General features: G+C 43.3%; 2 protein-coding genes across 3 annotated transcripts in view; one reads left to right on the top strand and one right to left on the bottom strand.

The window, feature by feature from the left end:
- The window catches only part of MRPS12 (mitochondrial ribosomal protein S12), a 295,484-nt gene that overhangs the window by 124,571 nt on the left and 155,239 nt on the right, over window positions 1-15,674 (top strand). The gene's annotated exons all lie outside the window — the stretch shown is intronic.
- ACTN4 (actinin alpha 4) overlaps window positions 1-15,674 on the bottom strand; it is a 34,074-nt gene that overhangs the window by 10,208 nt on the left and 8,192 nt on the right. The window contains exons 2-8 of one of the 2 annotated variants that reach the window (XM_063431230.1): window positions 2,381-2,495; window positions 2,159-2,278; window positions 1,421-1,507; window positions 1,245-1,332; window positions 1,089-1,167; window positions 919-1,000; window positions 330-415 (exon numbers count right to left, since the gene is read on the bottom strand). In XM_063431230.1, the coding sequence (XP_063287300.1) occupies window positions 330-415; window positions 919-1,000; window positions 1,089-1,167; window positions 1,245-1,332; window positions 1,421-1,507; window positions 2,159-2,278; window positions 2,381-2,495 (657 nt within the window). The remainder of the gene's footprint in view (window positions 1-329; window positions 416-918; window positions 1,001-1,088; window positions 1,168-1,244; window positions 1,333-1,420; window positions 1,508-2,158; window positions 2,279-2,380; window positions 2,496-15,674) is intronic. The other variant, XM_063431231.1, reaches the window with a different exon arrangement.

Raw genomic sequence — 15,674 nt, 5'->3', positions numbered from 1 at the left:
AGGAGAGAGGAAAAAAAAGACAAAGGCAGAGTGAGAGGGAACAGTGTAAGCCAGGAGGCAGAGGAGGGGCATCCAATCCCAGATCTGCACCTCTCAAATCTCGGTCTGTGTCAGGAAAAGCGAGGGGGGTTATGAAGTAGCTAGTGACTCTTTCCAAAAAAGATGGGTGGGGAGGAAGGTTTAGTAAACACACTGAGGACCCCCACTCAGGAGTCCAGACACACAGCGAGCTGAGAGCATGCCAGGCAGCTGTAAGAGAAGCAGGAGGTGAGGCATGCGAAGGACAGAGGAGACGGGTGAAGGCACTGCAGGCCACCCCAGAACGCTACCTTCTGGGCTCCAGAGAAGGCGTGGTAGAAAGAAGACACATAGGTCATGATTGCCTTCTCATCAGGACGAGCGGTGTTGACAATGTCTGGAAATGAAGGAGATATATTGAGACATGGAAAACAGAGGAAGCTGATCCCCATTGCAATGTTATTCAGGAAAATCACAAGACTGATCTCGGGACCTGAGCAGAGTCTTTGCAGTATTCAGAGACTTAAATGATTTTGCAAATAGAGTCAATTACGGGTTACATGGGTTGATCTTAAGAGACACCCATGATACTCGTTATCAATATGCACCATGCTCTAAAAACAGGATTGTTTTTTTTGTATTGCTACCTGCAGAGCACGCTGAGGAGATGAAATAAGAGCAAGGAGTATGCAGTATGTAGATGGGTTGGAATCTAAAAAAGTAGATACATAGATTTTCTATTCAAACTAAAATTGGCAATTCTCCCATTTGCATCTGCAAGGGGATCAGCAGTTAATCCAGGAGGTGTAGAGGTTCCATGAATCACATTCATAAGTAATTTTGTGGCCTCCAGACCTGCTTAATGAAATCAATGTCAAGATCACAGCGACCACTGCTCACCTTCAGCATCCAACATCTTGGGGATATCAAGATACTTCTCAGCCACTTCAAAGGCATTGTTCAGATTGGTAACTGGGTCATCCTAGAGAAGGAAACAACAAAACAGGAAGCAGTCAGGGAGCAGCAGAATGGGCCACCAGCAGTCAGTGGAAGAAGACGCTGAGGCTTACCTTTCTGAGTTTATCGTATTCTATCAGTTCAGGCCGATGTCTGTGGATCAATGCATTGAAAGCCAATCCATCCTTCCAGCTGTAATGCAATGGTTATGGTAAATACAGGGTGTGAGAAATCAGGACAGTTAAAGGCCAATGTACAACGTGGTTTACCTTATGTGGAAGTTCTGGACATTGACATTCTTGTATGGGGCAGTCTTCCTCTGGCACCACAACAGCAAGCCTTCCTTTGCAGAGGTCTCTGAAAAAATGAGGATTTAAGCAAAATAAGAGTTTTTTTCAGGTGGGGGAGGTAACTGGAGCACAGTGTTGTCTAATTTTACACATGCCTTCAACAGAGATATCTTGAATTGCAAAACGAAGAATAATTGTCCAGATCATTCCTAGAGTCATCTTTGAATTGCCATCAACGATTTCTGAAAAGAGAGCAAAGTATAATGATTGAAGGGCTCACTGCTTGTGAGAGGACCATCTATAGACCAGAAAATGTTAAACCCATCAAATCTTACAAACCAGCAGCCATTGCCATGTCAATTCACTGGTGTTGGTTATAGGGCCTGGAGTCCCTAGGCATCGTCCCTGCATTAAGTAAAACAATTTCAAGCAGCTCTGCAATAAATGAAGGATTTGTTTAGCATTAAAACGTTTTATCACTTAACAGAAGGACAGTGCCAGGGAACTCCAGACCCTATAACCTTTGACGTGGTTACAATGCATATGGTGTCCATTTAAAATGTAGTGCTTTCGGGGCTTAGAGTACCCCATTAATGCTTCTAGTGCTGGTTGAGATTAGGAGTCAAAATGTAGTTCGAGGTTTGATTTTTATGATAATCAGATTCTGCCTCCATATTCTTTATTGCAAGTCATTTACTGTATTGAGATACAGATAAAGGTTTACCATCCTCTATAGTGTGCCTTTCCCAGCAGATACAAATGGTTCCTCAAAGCCGTCTACGTAGAATATCACCCTCAGCCGCACACGGACAAACTCCTTCCCATAGGTACACATTTCCAATCTGAATATAGAGGCAACCGGTCGATCACTTAAGCAGGCTATGCCAACTCACCTTCTGCCCCAATAGACACCAGCTTCACACCTTTGCTTGCAATGAAGTCCAAGGCCTTGTTAACGTTATTAATCTTGTGAACCCTCATTTTCCCTCGCTCTGGCTTTGGAAGACGTGCCCCTACAATATATAAAATACATTTGTAAAAAGTTCCCCAGATTTATAAACTGAGCATGTCCCTTCTGTGCTCCATGCCCTTTTTTTACCAACTACTCCGTTCACCTGAAATGACTTCCAGCAGAAGCATGAGCTTCAACCCATCACGAAAATCCTCATCGATGTCTTCTATCTGAGTGCCAGCCTTGCGTAAGTGGGAGTTACACCAAGCAGTGAAGGTCTGTGGGGAGAATGAAAAGTCAAAGCTGACACCGTGTCACCCCACATGGATACGGAGCTCAAAAAAATAAAATGACGACCGCATGAAATCCAGCCTCACATGGTTATTCACTAAACTGTGAATTGTGGAAAACAGACAAAACTGCAAGTTTTATGCCAAAATAATAGAGTTGGATATATTCAGTAACTCTGCAATAGTGGCCAAAAGGTTTCCTATGAATACCCAGATGTATTGGCCAGATAGTAAGCAGAGGCTGTCAGCTGGTAAGGTGCTCATACAGCTCTCCCACATTAATGACTCACAGGAATGTGAAGCTTTACTGTACAAGTGTGTTCGGAAAGTGTGTGGAAGGGTTTCTGTGTTTCTCATGACACCAGCCAGCCCAAAGGTTTTCAGAGCACAAATGAGAAGTCTGCTCAAAAACTAGAACAGGTCTGGCTCATTTCCTGATGGAAAGACTCACAGCAGCTCGCCCCTGTGTACTCCATTTATTCAGTGTCAGATAATAGATGGGACTTTCATTTGTACTTCTCAATAGTGCATGCATCACACACACAGGTGAATTACCACAAAAACATGCATGCAAAACAGCAACTCCAGACACAAGACGTACAAGCGATGAGGTTATAACTGTAGTAGTGACACTCCTGCTGTTGGCACTTATATGGCCACTAGGGGGCCCCCGGCCTCTACGGTCACACCTGTTCCTAGTGTTTCCTCTATTGCTACACCTGGATTAACATGAAGTAATAAGGACATTTTTAAAGAACACTTGTTCACATGGGGTGGATGAGGTTACTCACACTATGCTGGCAAGTTCTTTCACCCACAATTTAGAAGTTTCCATTGTTTCACCTGCTCATCACTGAGCCTAGCCCACTAAATGCACGTAAATAGCCCAATTCCTTGCATTCCAACACCTTCCACGTCATGGTGTGAGATATGCAATACAGCACTGGTAAGGTGGTGTCCTTGAGAGCAAGCAGGTAGGTATAGTACCTGAGGAATGCTGCAGCAATAACCAGCATTCCCTTCTGCACACGCCCAGGTGATGTATGCAAGGACTTGCCTGCTAAACTAATGCAAACACACAGACACACAGACACACCCAACAGACCCTTTACTGTCTAACTGGCTACTCAGTCAATGCACAGTACAATCAGGGCTCCGGAAAGAATGGGCCCTGCGTAGAAATTATCCTAAGAGCAGCGCCTGACGATATGCAAAAGGATTGCAAAGTATTAGGAAAACTGTTTTTGAGATGTTTAACAGATTACACACCTTTTCCAACCTGTCTCTAAACAGCATCTGATCTCCATTCAGCCCTCATTAAGAGTATGCATGGCTATCTGCATTTAGATCAGCTATACTCCATTGTCATATGGATAGTTCCATCATTAAACAGTGCTGTAGACAGCTGCTAATTACAGGCCAAACAGAAGCAATTAGTGTCCATTAATTAGACTAGGGGATGGGGGAGAATCACATTGTGCCTGTAGCCCAGTAATGTCTCCCCTGCAAGATGCCATGTCAGGTAGAGTTCTGAATGAGTCGCTCCGCCCCTACCACTGGCCAATCATCGGGCCTGCCATTATTTCAGCCATGAGGAATGTGACATAGGCTGGTCCTTTAATCAGCTATTCATCTGACCAGCATTCCCATGGAAGTGTAAACTGGGGGTTAGGGGGAAACTGGGCTGTTACAAAGCTCCTAATCTTAAGGACACAGCGATACCCACTTTCCATATCTTTGATGATCCAGCTCATGCAGCTTGGTTCAGTCTGGCCAGGGCAGTCTAGAGAATTCCCTAGAGATGATGGCACAGGGCCTTTTGAAAGAAAGGTTTGTGTGAAGGTTAGTTCTGATGGGCCAGCATGACAGCTGTTTTATTTCTTTAATTCGAACACCCGCTGAAATCTGCACACTGGGTAATAGAATAGCAGCATGTTTACTAATAAATATACAAACATGTATAGCTGCAGGCACCTCTATATAAGGAGGCTACAGTCTCCCCATTATTCATAGGGCTGGATCTCAGTTGTTTAACCCCTTAAGAACCAGTTATAATTCATGCCAATATTGCCAGAAACCCAGGGGAAAAGTTTAAATTTCCTGTCACTGAGCAGCAGCTGCTCTATACTATCTTGCAATGACTAAGGGCAATTTAAAATGGTTAGGGGGCAATGGTTAGGGGACAATTACACTGTCACTCCATAAGCAGACAGAGCTCTTAAGACTGGAATCATATCAAAATGTGATTCTCCTCACTTTCTGTGCAGCTGTAACTGACAATCGTCCCAAAAGCTAAAAGAGAGGGGGGGGGGGCAGCAGGGTGTTCAGAGGGGCTGAGAGAGAACGTCATGCATGGCTAGCTTGGTAGAAAGATTTAACAAAGTTCAAGGTTTTTGTAACAAATTGGCTTACTGAATTGTGAGATGTGACACCAAATGTGGAGGACTTAGAACATTTAACAGTCCGTTAAACAAAGCTTGTATAAGGGGGAAATGGACAGAGGGTGAACTAGTGTCTGCAAGAGTCAAGTTGCAATACACACAAAAGCTTCAGAGTACAATCCTCTGCATTGAGATGTAAAGAATGCGTACAGCACGTGTATAGAGACCATATAACACTTCTGTTTAATGTCCCATTCGGTCCATAGGAGCTCTCTGTATCCTGGGATATATCCACAGAACACCAAGGCCAGTAACGGCAGCCGTTAAATGAAAAACCAAGGAAGAAGTCAAAATGGATTAGATTAGAGTAAACCACATTCTGACAAGAAGCATCCCACGCTCTAATGAAACGTTGCTTCCAGGTCACAGGTCCACAAACACTAGAAAAGCCATACATCTAGGTGTGACAGGAAGCATTCCCCTCCACCTCCCACTACATTTAGAAAGTAGGGCAGATGGCAGCAAGTCACTACTCCAGGTTACGGGATTATCCCACGCCCACACAGAACATCTTTCCATTGAAAGAATCACCAGGTGACATTATAGGAGGTAAGCCTATATATGTGCGGTTATCTGAAAATAGCCATGTTTAGAAAATCAAGCATATTAATCAGCCTGGCAAAGTTTCTGTGCCATCAGTAACCTTTTGGTGGCCAATGAAGTATGGCTCTGCTCAGATTTAGGAGTTAATGAGACTCTACAGAACAAGCAGAGGAAGGCACAGTAAGGCAGATAGACTGAGCATTTCCTGACTGGGACAGGATCCAGTAACTCTGCACATCAAGCAATAAATATCCAACTAAACCTTTCACGACATCAGGAATTTTAAACAGTGAAACAAGCTGACATCGGACAGGAAGGCGGCCAGAGAACAAGGGACAATGTTACAACACAACTGCTTTAACAGAAGTTGTATACAAAAGGCTGGCTCCCACGCAGCCAGTTAACCACTTAGCAGCCCGAAGGGGAATAAATAGCACCTTAGAAGGTCTATAGACCTTATATCAGATTACTGTGACAAGCAAACACTTTTCAGTAAGAGTCCGCAGTGATCTTACAGGAACTGATACTCTATCAGAAAGATTTCCTGCCAAGCATAGAGTTTCCGGGTCTGGCATGCAGAGCAAGAGTTAAAGTCAAAATCTAAAGCATTTTCTCTGGGCTAAAAGAAGCATTTTATGCTGAACATCGAATCTAAAGCTCCCTCAAGGAATGAGGGTACAAGGAGCAGAAAGCCTGTCAAGCTACACAAATTACCCGCCACACAGGAGAGGGAAAATATTCTTCCACAGTCAGATTTCTGAGGTTTTAAGCACGACAGCACATACCAGGCTGTCAGACCCACTGAAATTCCTGTTCAGGGTCATTGCTTAGTTACCGAAAAGGACATTGAATACTTTGAAACACATTCAGAAACCTGCTCTAGACGTTCCACATGTTTTGAATGCATTTACAGAAACGTCTACATAACATACAAAATGCAAGGCTAGAAGCATGCCACTGGGCTCTGAGTAACCGTGGAAACATCTAGGTATAGCCTACCCACCACAATTTTTACTGCTCAGTCACATTGTTCAGAAATAGCCAACGTGCCATACTTAGCCACCATATTCTTGCAGTGGGCATTTTATAGCAAATTACCGCATCCTTAAGAGTAGAGAATTATATCCCTGGTTCAACTGAGATTAGATATCAGATTCATTATAAGGCAAACTGGATTTATAGATTGCAACTGACATTGAGTAGAATGGATATAATGGTTCATAATGTGGGAGTTTGGAAAAACAATTCAATCTGAGTAAAAAGAATTGTTGACATTTTACAGCATGGGATTTGGATACAAGAGGAGAGCCCTTTAACCCCTCCCCTCCGCCCAATACTGATCCAGAGCTGTGCGTTCGATATAACAGGACATGTGAGGCCTGGAAGTAGCCATACCAAGCCTAAGATGGCCGGAGAGCGCAGTGTATGCAATTACAAGGCAGGAAGTTTCACAAAGTTTGGCAATAAGTCTGGAATGTTTCACTATTGCCAGGTTTCACAGACTTGGCTAATACGGTATTAGGTAACTGCCATCATTGCAATTACATTGGAGCACTTTGGCCCTTAGCATCAATAGAGACTGAGCGGGTGTGAACATCCACCCTTATTCTGAGGATGGAACAAAGCACAGCCTTTTACAGAGGTCTTACAATAGTACAACTGCTAGAAGGGAAAACCCAAAGCTCAGGAGTCATGACTAAATATTCAGTGTTTTATACAGAACGCCATGGACAAGCCAGTTGCAACAAAAGTAGTCCACTGAACCCCTGGTCTAACACTCCTGTACTTGTGCAGGAATCTTTCGGCTACAAGTGTAGCCAAGCCAATGAGGGCAGTGAGCCGTGCTCCAAAAAATTAAATGATCGGAATATTTTAAAATGATAAAATATTTATAGCCCTTTATTACTGCCCTGTAGGTAGAACAAAAAAAATAAAAAAAAATAAAATAAAAAAATAAACCACTAGTGGCTGCTCCTCGAGCCGTTTGCAAAGCAACCTATGCGGTCAGACTGAACACAATGAGCGATACCCAAACCCTCTCTCAGGCCTAGTTGCCGAGGCCAATGCACTGAGAGCATCAGCTTACAGCATTTTGCTGCTCTGGGAAATTGTTACAAGTTCTGTCTGGTCAAGTCAGTTCCTAACACGTAGGGCAGCCCTCCGTGGCAATAATTCCTCCAACTTTCCTTTGCACAGACAACTGCATTCAGCAGTCCTGCACTTCAGTTTCTTTATTTTGTGCATAATCCATTTTTAAGCAGTAGAAATTCCACAGCTGCTAAGTTTAGACAAGCATTGAGGGGGGTCTGGGCAGGCACTCCAGACGCTCCATATTTGGCACGGATTTTGGAAACCTTTGAGACCCTGTGTTAATGCCATGGCAGGTTCAAGGAAAGCATTAATAAAGATGGGGAAGCAGTCTTCTGCATACAACATGTGTGTGAATAAACACGGGTGATATCAACACGAGAAAGAATTTCCTCAACAAAAACTTCAAAAGTTTACAAATGCCTAATAAGGGTAAAGAATGAAGAGAATTTCCATAGCTTGATCTTACATGGTAGCAGCAGCAGGAAATGTGTACATGGAGTATTTGAAGGAAACTGGAGTAAAATCCCAACCCAAACATACTTCACGTCTCTGCAGCTCAGAAACTTGCCAAGCCAACACCGACTCCTTCCACTGAGCAGCATGGAAGCAGTCTGAGCCCAATTCTGGTGACCCCATTTAACGTTTGTGTATTCTATTGTGTACATTACTGACAGCGGTGGGGGCTGCCATTTAGCCAGTTTTTGGGGCGAGTGCCGGATGTTTTGTTAACTGTTCAGGGTTTTAAATATAAAGTGAGCAGGACACGTTTAGAGATATCTGTGGGGAGCAGTGGGGGTTTAAAAAAAAAAAAAAAGTAAAGATGACATCACTTGTTTAATAAGTGGCAAAGAAGAGTGCTGAGAGGCCATTGAAAGCAATCAGTGTGTTTATGAGAGACCTAAAACAAGGAAGCTCAGGACATCCGAATCACAAGCAGTCCCTTCCCAGATGAGAGCAGTCTGCAGAGACAGGATGAAGGACGGGTGGGGGAGGTGGATGATAAACTATTTGCATGCCTGAAACAGGACAAGGGCAGGGCCTTGCCTCTCTCACTGGGCAGGAAGAAAATAAGGATAGCCTGGCAGAAGGTGGCTGCAGGATTTGCATTGCAAACCGACACCTGGACATGTAATGTTTGGCCATTCCAGAGCACTAAGTCCTCATAGTTCAGCATTGCCACCACCGCCTGGGTGCTGGATCTCAGCCCTGCTAACAGAATCCACAACAGGTGCAGCAGGCCTCATTCACTCCATGTGATGGCTGCTACAAGGCATTTTACAGACAGCACAGAACTTCACATTCATCTGTGCAAGAGAATTACTTCTACTTCATCTGAGCCCACTATCCGGCAGAAAGCCATTTCCCAGGCTACCAGGGCATGGCAGAAGATGGTATACTCCCAGCCCCCAGTTTCAGCTCTATTTACTGCTGTCAGGAGATATGAGGTTACACACTGCCATCACGGTCACATTTTCTGATTAGACAGACAGCACAGTCTCCTCAATCAGATGCCAAGAAGATCTGGCAGGACCTGAAAAACTAGCACGCTCCCTCACCATAATTCCTGTACTATTTTATTGCGCTAACATATGCTATAGCACGGGGATAACTGATAGATATTGGACATTCAGAATATGAACAGAAACTAGCAGTAAAGAAGGCCCTACTCAAACAAGCTTCCAATCTCTGATTAATAACAGCATGTCAGAATGGAAGGGATTGATGGATAAGATTTTAAATCCACACAGGAGACCGATGCACTATGCAGATACAGGAACTGAAACAATTAAACGGAGGATAACTATTCTGTTACATAGTGTAACGAGCCTTCTACGTCCAAAACTAGTTCAGACACCCTAGCAGGCCTACAGGACAGATTAGCACCACTTGTCTTTATTTTCATTTATTTAGTGTTACAGTATGGGCGAGATACTAATATGGCTGCAGTGAGCTGGGAACCTGGGACGACAGGCTGATCAGGTGTGATTACAGAGTGTGTTTTACCTGTCTGACAGATAAGAGGCGAGCGATAGAACAGCAACAGGTCTGTACATGGAGAGAGGCTGTGTCCCCACCCCTGCTGTACAATCAGCTGCACCCAGGTATTACAGACAGAGGGCATCCTACAGGTTAGGTTTCACTTGGAAACAGAGCCAGAAAAACCTTAAAATAACAAGAAAGCAGATAATCCTGTTAAAAAAAAAAAAAAAAAAAAACACAAAAAAAAACACAAAAAAAACCCAGTACTAGTCAAGAAAATAAGTCACTACCCAAGTTCAGCTATGTGGAACCTTAAGGGAACTATAGCTCCCAATAGTTGCAGTGCCAGAGATTGCCCTCGCTGACCTAGAGGCACTGTGAGCTCATTAACAAGTCACTTTCAGACTGTGAGAGCAAGGGATATTTATTATCGTTCTGGGAAGATTATGGGGGAATATTGGTCTACAATAACGGTGGGAGCAATCCTCTGCAGCAAACAGTTTGAAATAACCCACTAATCGAATGGTCAGCCAGTCCAATATATAACACACTCCTATCACTGTCAGTTCACCAGTACATTATTCACAGTCTCACCTCCCTCCCTTCATCTGAGCTTCACATGCAGGTACTCACAAAAAGGGGTGACATGAGGTCACAACGCATCATTGCTGACAGCTAGGGTTTCTGGATGCAGAAGGCAGCGTGTGGGGATTGGGAGAGGCAAGTTATCTGTAATATCGGTAACTACAATGAGGATATTGATCAGTAAAATGCTGAATATCAGCTCTAATAAAACGGTGCAACTGATAATCAGCCTAACCCTAGTACAGGCCATTACTGCACCGTGGCCAGTACCTATTCAAACATCAAAAGCTGCAGATTTAATTTCCAGTAAGGCCAAGTTACTAATTTTACATACAAATAAATAACGATAGAAGGGTGTTTTACATGAAACCCATGGGAATTGGGAATGTAGCAATAAATGTGGAAAAAGGGCTAAAGAATAACTCTGAAAGTTAGACTGGAGTATCTCCCAGCTATAGATGGAGATATAGCAAGATAGAGACTGCATATGGGGCCAATACTAGAAATTCAGGCTGGTCTCTATTTTCAGTAGCTTTAGGATGTGTAAAATAAGGAAACTGCAAAACATGCAATATAGTTTAATAGTGAATGCATTTACACGAGTCTCCATGAAAGTGGACCGGGATTAGAAGGAGAGAACCTTATTGGCCACATGCTATATTACACCATATGCAGCCTGTCTCGCTACATCTAGCTGGGAGATCACTCCAGTCTAACGTTCAGAATTATTCTGTAGCCCCTTTTCATGTATTGTATTTTTATTTCTAATTCCCAATCCCCACGGGTTTCATGTATGAGACCCTTCCATCATTCTAACACTTTGTAATTGCTCAGCCTATGATGGTTCCCCACTCATTTTACATACATCTGGGTATGAAACCTTAACCCCTTAAGGACACATGACATGTGTGACATGTCATGATTCCCTTTTATTCCAGAAGTTTGGTCCTTAAGGGGTTAAAGGACCACTATAGGCACCCAGACCACTTCAGCTTAATGAAGTGGTCTGGGTGCCTGGTCCAGCTAGGGTTAACCCTTTTTTCTATAAACATAGCAGTTTCAGAGAAATGGCTATGTTTATAAACGGGTTAATCCAGCCTCTAGGGGCTGTCTCATTGACAGCCGCTAGAGGGCTTGCGTGCTTCTCTCTGATTTTCACAGTGAGAAGACGCCAGCGTCCATAGGAAAGCATTGTAAATGCTTTCTTATGAGACTGGCTGAATGCGCGCGGCTCTTGCCGCGCATGCACATTTAGCCGTGGAGGAGAAGAGGGAGGAGAGGAGGAGGAGAGCTCCCCGCCCAGCACTGGAGAAAGAGGTAAGTTTAACCCCTTCCTCTCCATCCAGCCCGGCAGGAGGGGGTCCCTGAGGGTGGGGGCACCCTCAGGGCACTATAGTGCCAGAAAGAAGAGTATGTTTTCCTGGCACTATAGTGGTCCTTTAACACTAGTTTAGTATCTGGCTACAGTCCCTAAAAGCAAATTAAGAAAACAGATCTAGATTGTGTGCAAGGGGCCTTCTTTTTATCTCCTTTCACCATTTGTAAAGTGCTGCACAATACGTTTGCATTCTATAATATTACATCACATTCAGGGCTGGACAAGATGTATTAGTGGCTTTTGGAGTGTAAAACCCCAAATTGTATGAATTACAAAATTATTCTAAAGAGATCAGAAATGTCAAATCCTGCTGAGACATGCATTCAATAAACCATGAACTGGCTGGAATTCACCAGGGAATTGCAAAGTTTAGTCGAGATGGAGAATTTTCAATCTGGCTACTCTAGCCTAAAACTTGCATTCCCTGTTGAATTCCAGATCATTGACCATTTAGTGAATAAAGCTGTGCATTGTGCGGAACGTGAGACAGGTCACTAAACAACCCCGAGTTATATGAAAGGACAGATTATTTAATTTTGTGAACAGAGTGCAGGGATTAAATTGTCCCAGTTTTACAATAATATCCTACACAAAGTTTAAATACTGTGCTCAGTTATTTATTAAGGGGTGGGGAGGTTAAAAGTCCCATTAATGCAGCAACACCTTCACAGAAAGAGCAAAAATTAAGATGTCATTTATGGGACGCTAACAAATAAAAGCAAGCATTGGAAGCGTACTTTACTTGCTCTGCCCTTTCTAAAGTCAACATTTATATTCTCACTACATTCAAACTGATGTGTCAGGTGCAGCCATGCACAATGTTCAGACAGTAAAATGTACAAAATGTAAAGGAGTAGATTGGGGAGAGGACGCAACCCTTGACCACCATACCAAATGGCCCCAAAAAGCAGACCCATAGCAAGTCTGGGGCAAAAACAGTTTCATTTGGAGGGATCTTTTCCAGATGGAATTGCTGACTGTTCTAACTTTCAGTGATCTGGTGGTTTTGCGGCCTAAAGGACGTCTGAGGTTGTAAAGCAGCCACACGCTTGCCCCACAATCTAAAGTATAAGTATGGCAAAAGTTTTCCCAGTACAAATAGGACTAGCTACCAGAATTTTACCAAAATCTGGTAAACTGCAGGCACTGAGCCAACTCTAGACTGAAATCCATTAGAAAGCATATGTTTAGCCCACACTATGACCAAATTAAAAACTGGTCACTGGCAGACAGTAAACTTGCCTACAGTAAATCAGTTGCTGGTACAGATTTCTTTATATCCAGATAGAGGCTATGAGCATGAGACATGGAAACAGCCTGCTGAGCTATCCTTCCCTTTAAGGAGGTATTGGTTAATCCAGGCACTTTCCTGGACTGATCAGCTGTACGCTTGAGACTACATCTATAACATCTACATTCAGTTGCAATTATTCTGAGATAAATATACTGCTTCTCTCATACTAGATCGAATTAGCTTCAACGCATTAAGCAGAACTATGAATCTGCAAGCCCATTTCTATTCCATTGGTTTGTGTCTTATGAAAATCTTAAAATAACGCATTTACAAAAATAAATGTTTATCTTAGGTGTCCCTAAGAAGTTCCTTTGTTTATTAGTTTGGCCAGTGTGAGAATCAGTGGGAGAATGGATATGCAAACCATATAAGACACATACAAGGCATTAAATCAAAGTGTGTCTGGTTGAGGAGTTTAATGGAGACATGGTACAGGAAACCAATGTATCCCATATTGAGAGATCTGACATGGTAACCAAGTACATTGCGATGAGCCGGCTAGATTACCAAACAAACTGGCTGTGCACTGAAAACGCTCCTCGCCACACCCCACTATAGACTCAAGCAATTGACAAGGCTGGAACAGGCACCCAGCCTAAAGTTGGTGTAAACAGTATTGTACTCCCTGCCCCCACTTCAACCTGATTAAGGGCAGTTCATTGTTAGAAAGCTGCAGGGGGAGAAAGGCTGTGTCAGACACCACTCCTCCCTGACCAGGGTCATAAACAGCAACATTTCTGAAGAGCATCACATGGTAAAGGGATGCTTTAAACAGACTGTCACAAAGCTGGCAAAGACTGTTCAAAAATCTATTCCGCGTTCCCCAACGAATCTAAACCTCTGCCTGCAACTGAAATTTACAGAGGTTATCTGCTACAAGATAGCAAGTTTATAAACTGAGCAATACGCTAGTGTATCTCAATGTCCAGGCCTGCTACCTACCCGTCAATTTACACCACTCACAAGGACCAAAATAACAGGTCTTTACAGTTCTCCTGTGTTTATACACACACACATCAATTGACATAGGGGGAGGAAATCTTAGTAGCCCAATCCATGTGTACAACACCATTGTTAGTTTGTGCAACGTCCTCATTACAGGTCAGTGGGCAAGTGGAAATATCCAGAACCTGGAATAATAAAAAGGTGCTTTTAATTAGGAAAGAATGCTGAAAGATGGAAGTCATTCAATGGGCAATAAAATGCAGATTCTTGGCAACATTTTAGACATGGTTGCCCAGCGAGAAGAACTGTGTAGACTGGAACCAGTAGGTGCCCCTCCATAGCACTCACCAACCCACACACAGTGTGAGATTCCCTGCATTATGAGGAGGTATAGCAATTGCTTTTATTTGGGGCTGTTTGCAGATATTAGAGGGATGATAGCAAGACAAGCACAGTCTTTATGCCAACTGCCACAAAGAACTGGACCACAGACTTGCAGGATCGTTCACTAAACTATGATTTTAGCAAATTCAATCCAAAGTATAAAATGAAGGCTAAAATGGCAGATAGAGGAATTTCCAAAACCAGCTTGAGTCACGGCTCTGTTTTTCCTAAATGTATCATTCAGATTTAACGCTGCACAATCTGGAGTTTATTGAATAATCCTGAGGATGTGTTAAGAGACAGGTCTTGTGGCCTTTATGATTGTGTAATTTAACGAATAACCCAGTGTGGGATGAACACAGCAGAAGGGAACCACAAAGTCGCCCTTTTGGTTTTCTATGAGAATTAAGCTGTCCAGACACTGCGATTAGATGGCAGGAATCCTTTAGATAGGACTTAAAGCACACAGACTACTTCATACACAGATCCCTGGCACACAAAAAATAAACCCAGCACAAACGAATTTAGTCTTCATAATACATCTTGTGTTTATTGCCTGGCTTCTGTCCAGCCACAAGTTGGAGCAAACAACAATTTACACCCACAGCAATAGCAAGCAGCAAAGAATCAACACATCCTGACAGAGCAAAGTACAGCAGCCAGACTGGGGAACACAAACAATTAGTAAAGGAGGTTTGCTCCTAGTAGTTTAACTAGGATAAAATCTATACAAAGACAAACGTCTTTGCGTGGAGGGAAGGGCAAATAAGACAAAGTCAGTGAATCTGACTGGGTTTACAGCACTGGCCTGAGAAAACATCCAAATGGCATTTCAGACATTTCTACTGGGCTGTTTTAAAGAACATACATAGCTGGAATTCCAGGACAGCAACAGGGAGCCAGCTTTCACCAGTATTGAAACCCTGCAAATACAGGCTGAGCAAAATCACACCAGCCATGCCACCTGTTGCTGCAATGTGCAAATATTAGGGGTCAGTCTATCCATATTACATATATTTATTTTAATGTCTTATGACCCCCAAATGTCAGGGGGAGAGTGTTTGAAAATAAAGTTTAACCTGAAAAGCAGCACCGGGCCCTTCTGTGACAGCAGCCACATCAAGGTCCAATCAAAAGGCTTTTTAATAGAGTAGGATAGTTTTCCAGGCTTACAGACTCAGCGGCAAGAGGAGGGGGTGGGAAGGGAGGCATGGAGGGCAGAAGCAAGCTTCCAAGGGAAGAATCAGAATGCTTGTTGCCAGATTAAAATATGCACACAGGTAAAAAGCACAGAATTGACATTTGGAGTGCCAGCCTGCCAAAGTCACATGTGCTATGCAGAAACACTGCACATCCAGATTTCTTCCTCCGTGACCACATCAAAAAGCAGAAGTGGTCATGGACGTTTGAGTAACCGGTTAAAGGACCAGCTAGCTGGTAAGTGTCTGGAAGCTGTCAGATTTGGGACAGTTTATAAAAAAGGGCTAGAAGTTGCATTGTTACAAACGGCAAAACACCTCACTGGC

The sequence above is a fragment of the Pelobates fuscus genome, chromosome 9 (assembly GCF_036172605.1).
Source record: "Pelobates fuscus isolate aPelFus1 chromosome 9, aPelFus1.pri, whole genome shotgun sequence".
In the NCBI taxonomy this organism is placed as follows: Eukaryota; Metazoa; Chordata; class Amphibia; order Anura; family Pelobatidae; genus Pelobates; species Pelobates fuscus.
Note: the sequence above shows the minus strand (reverse complement) of the source record. Positions and strands in the feature narration are given on the sequence as shown.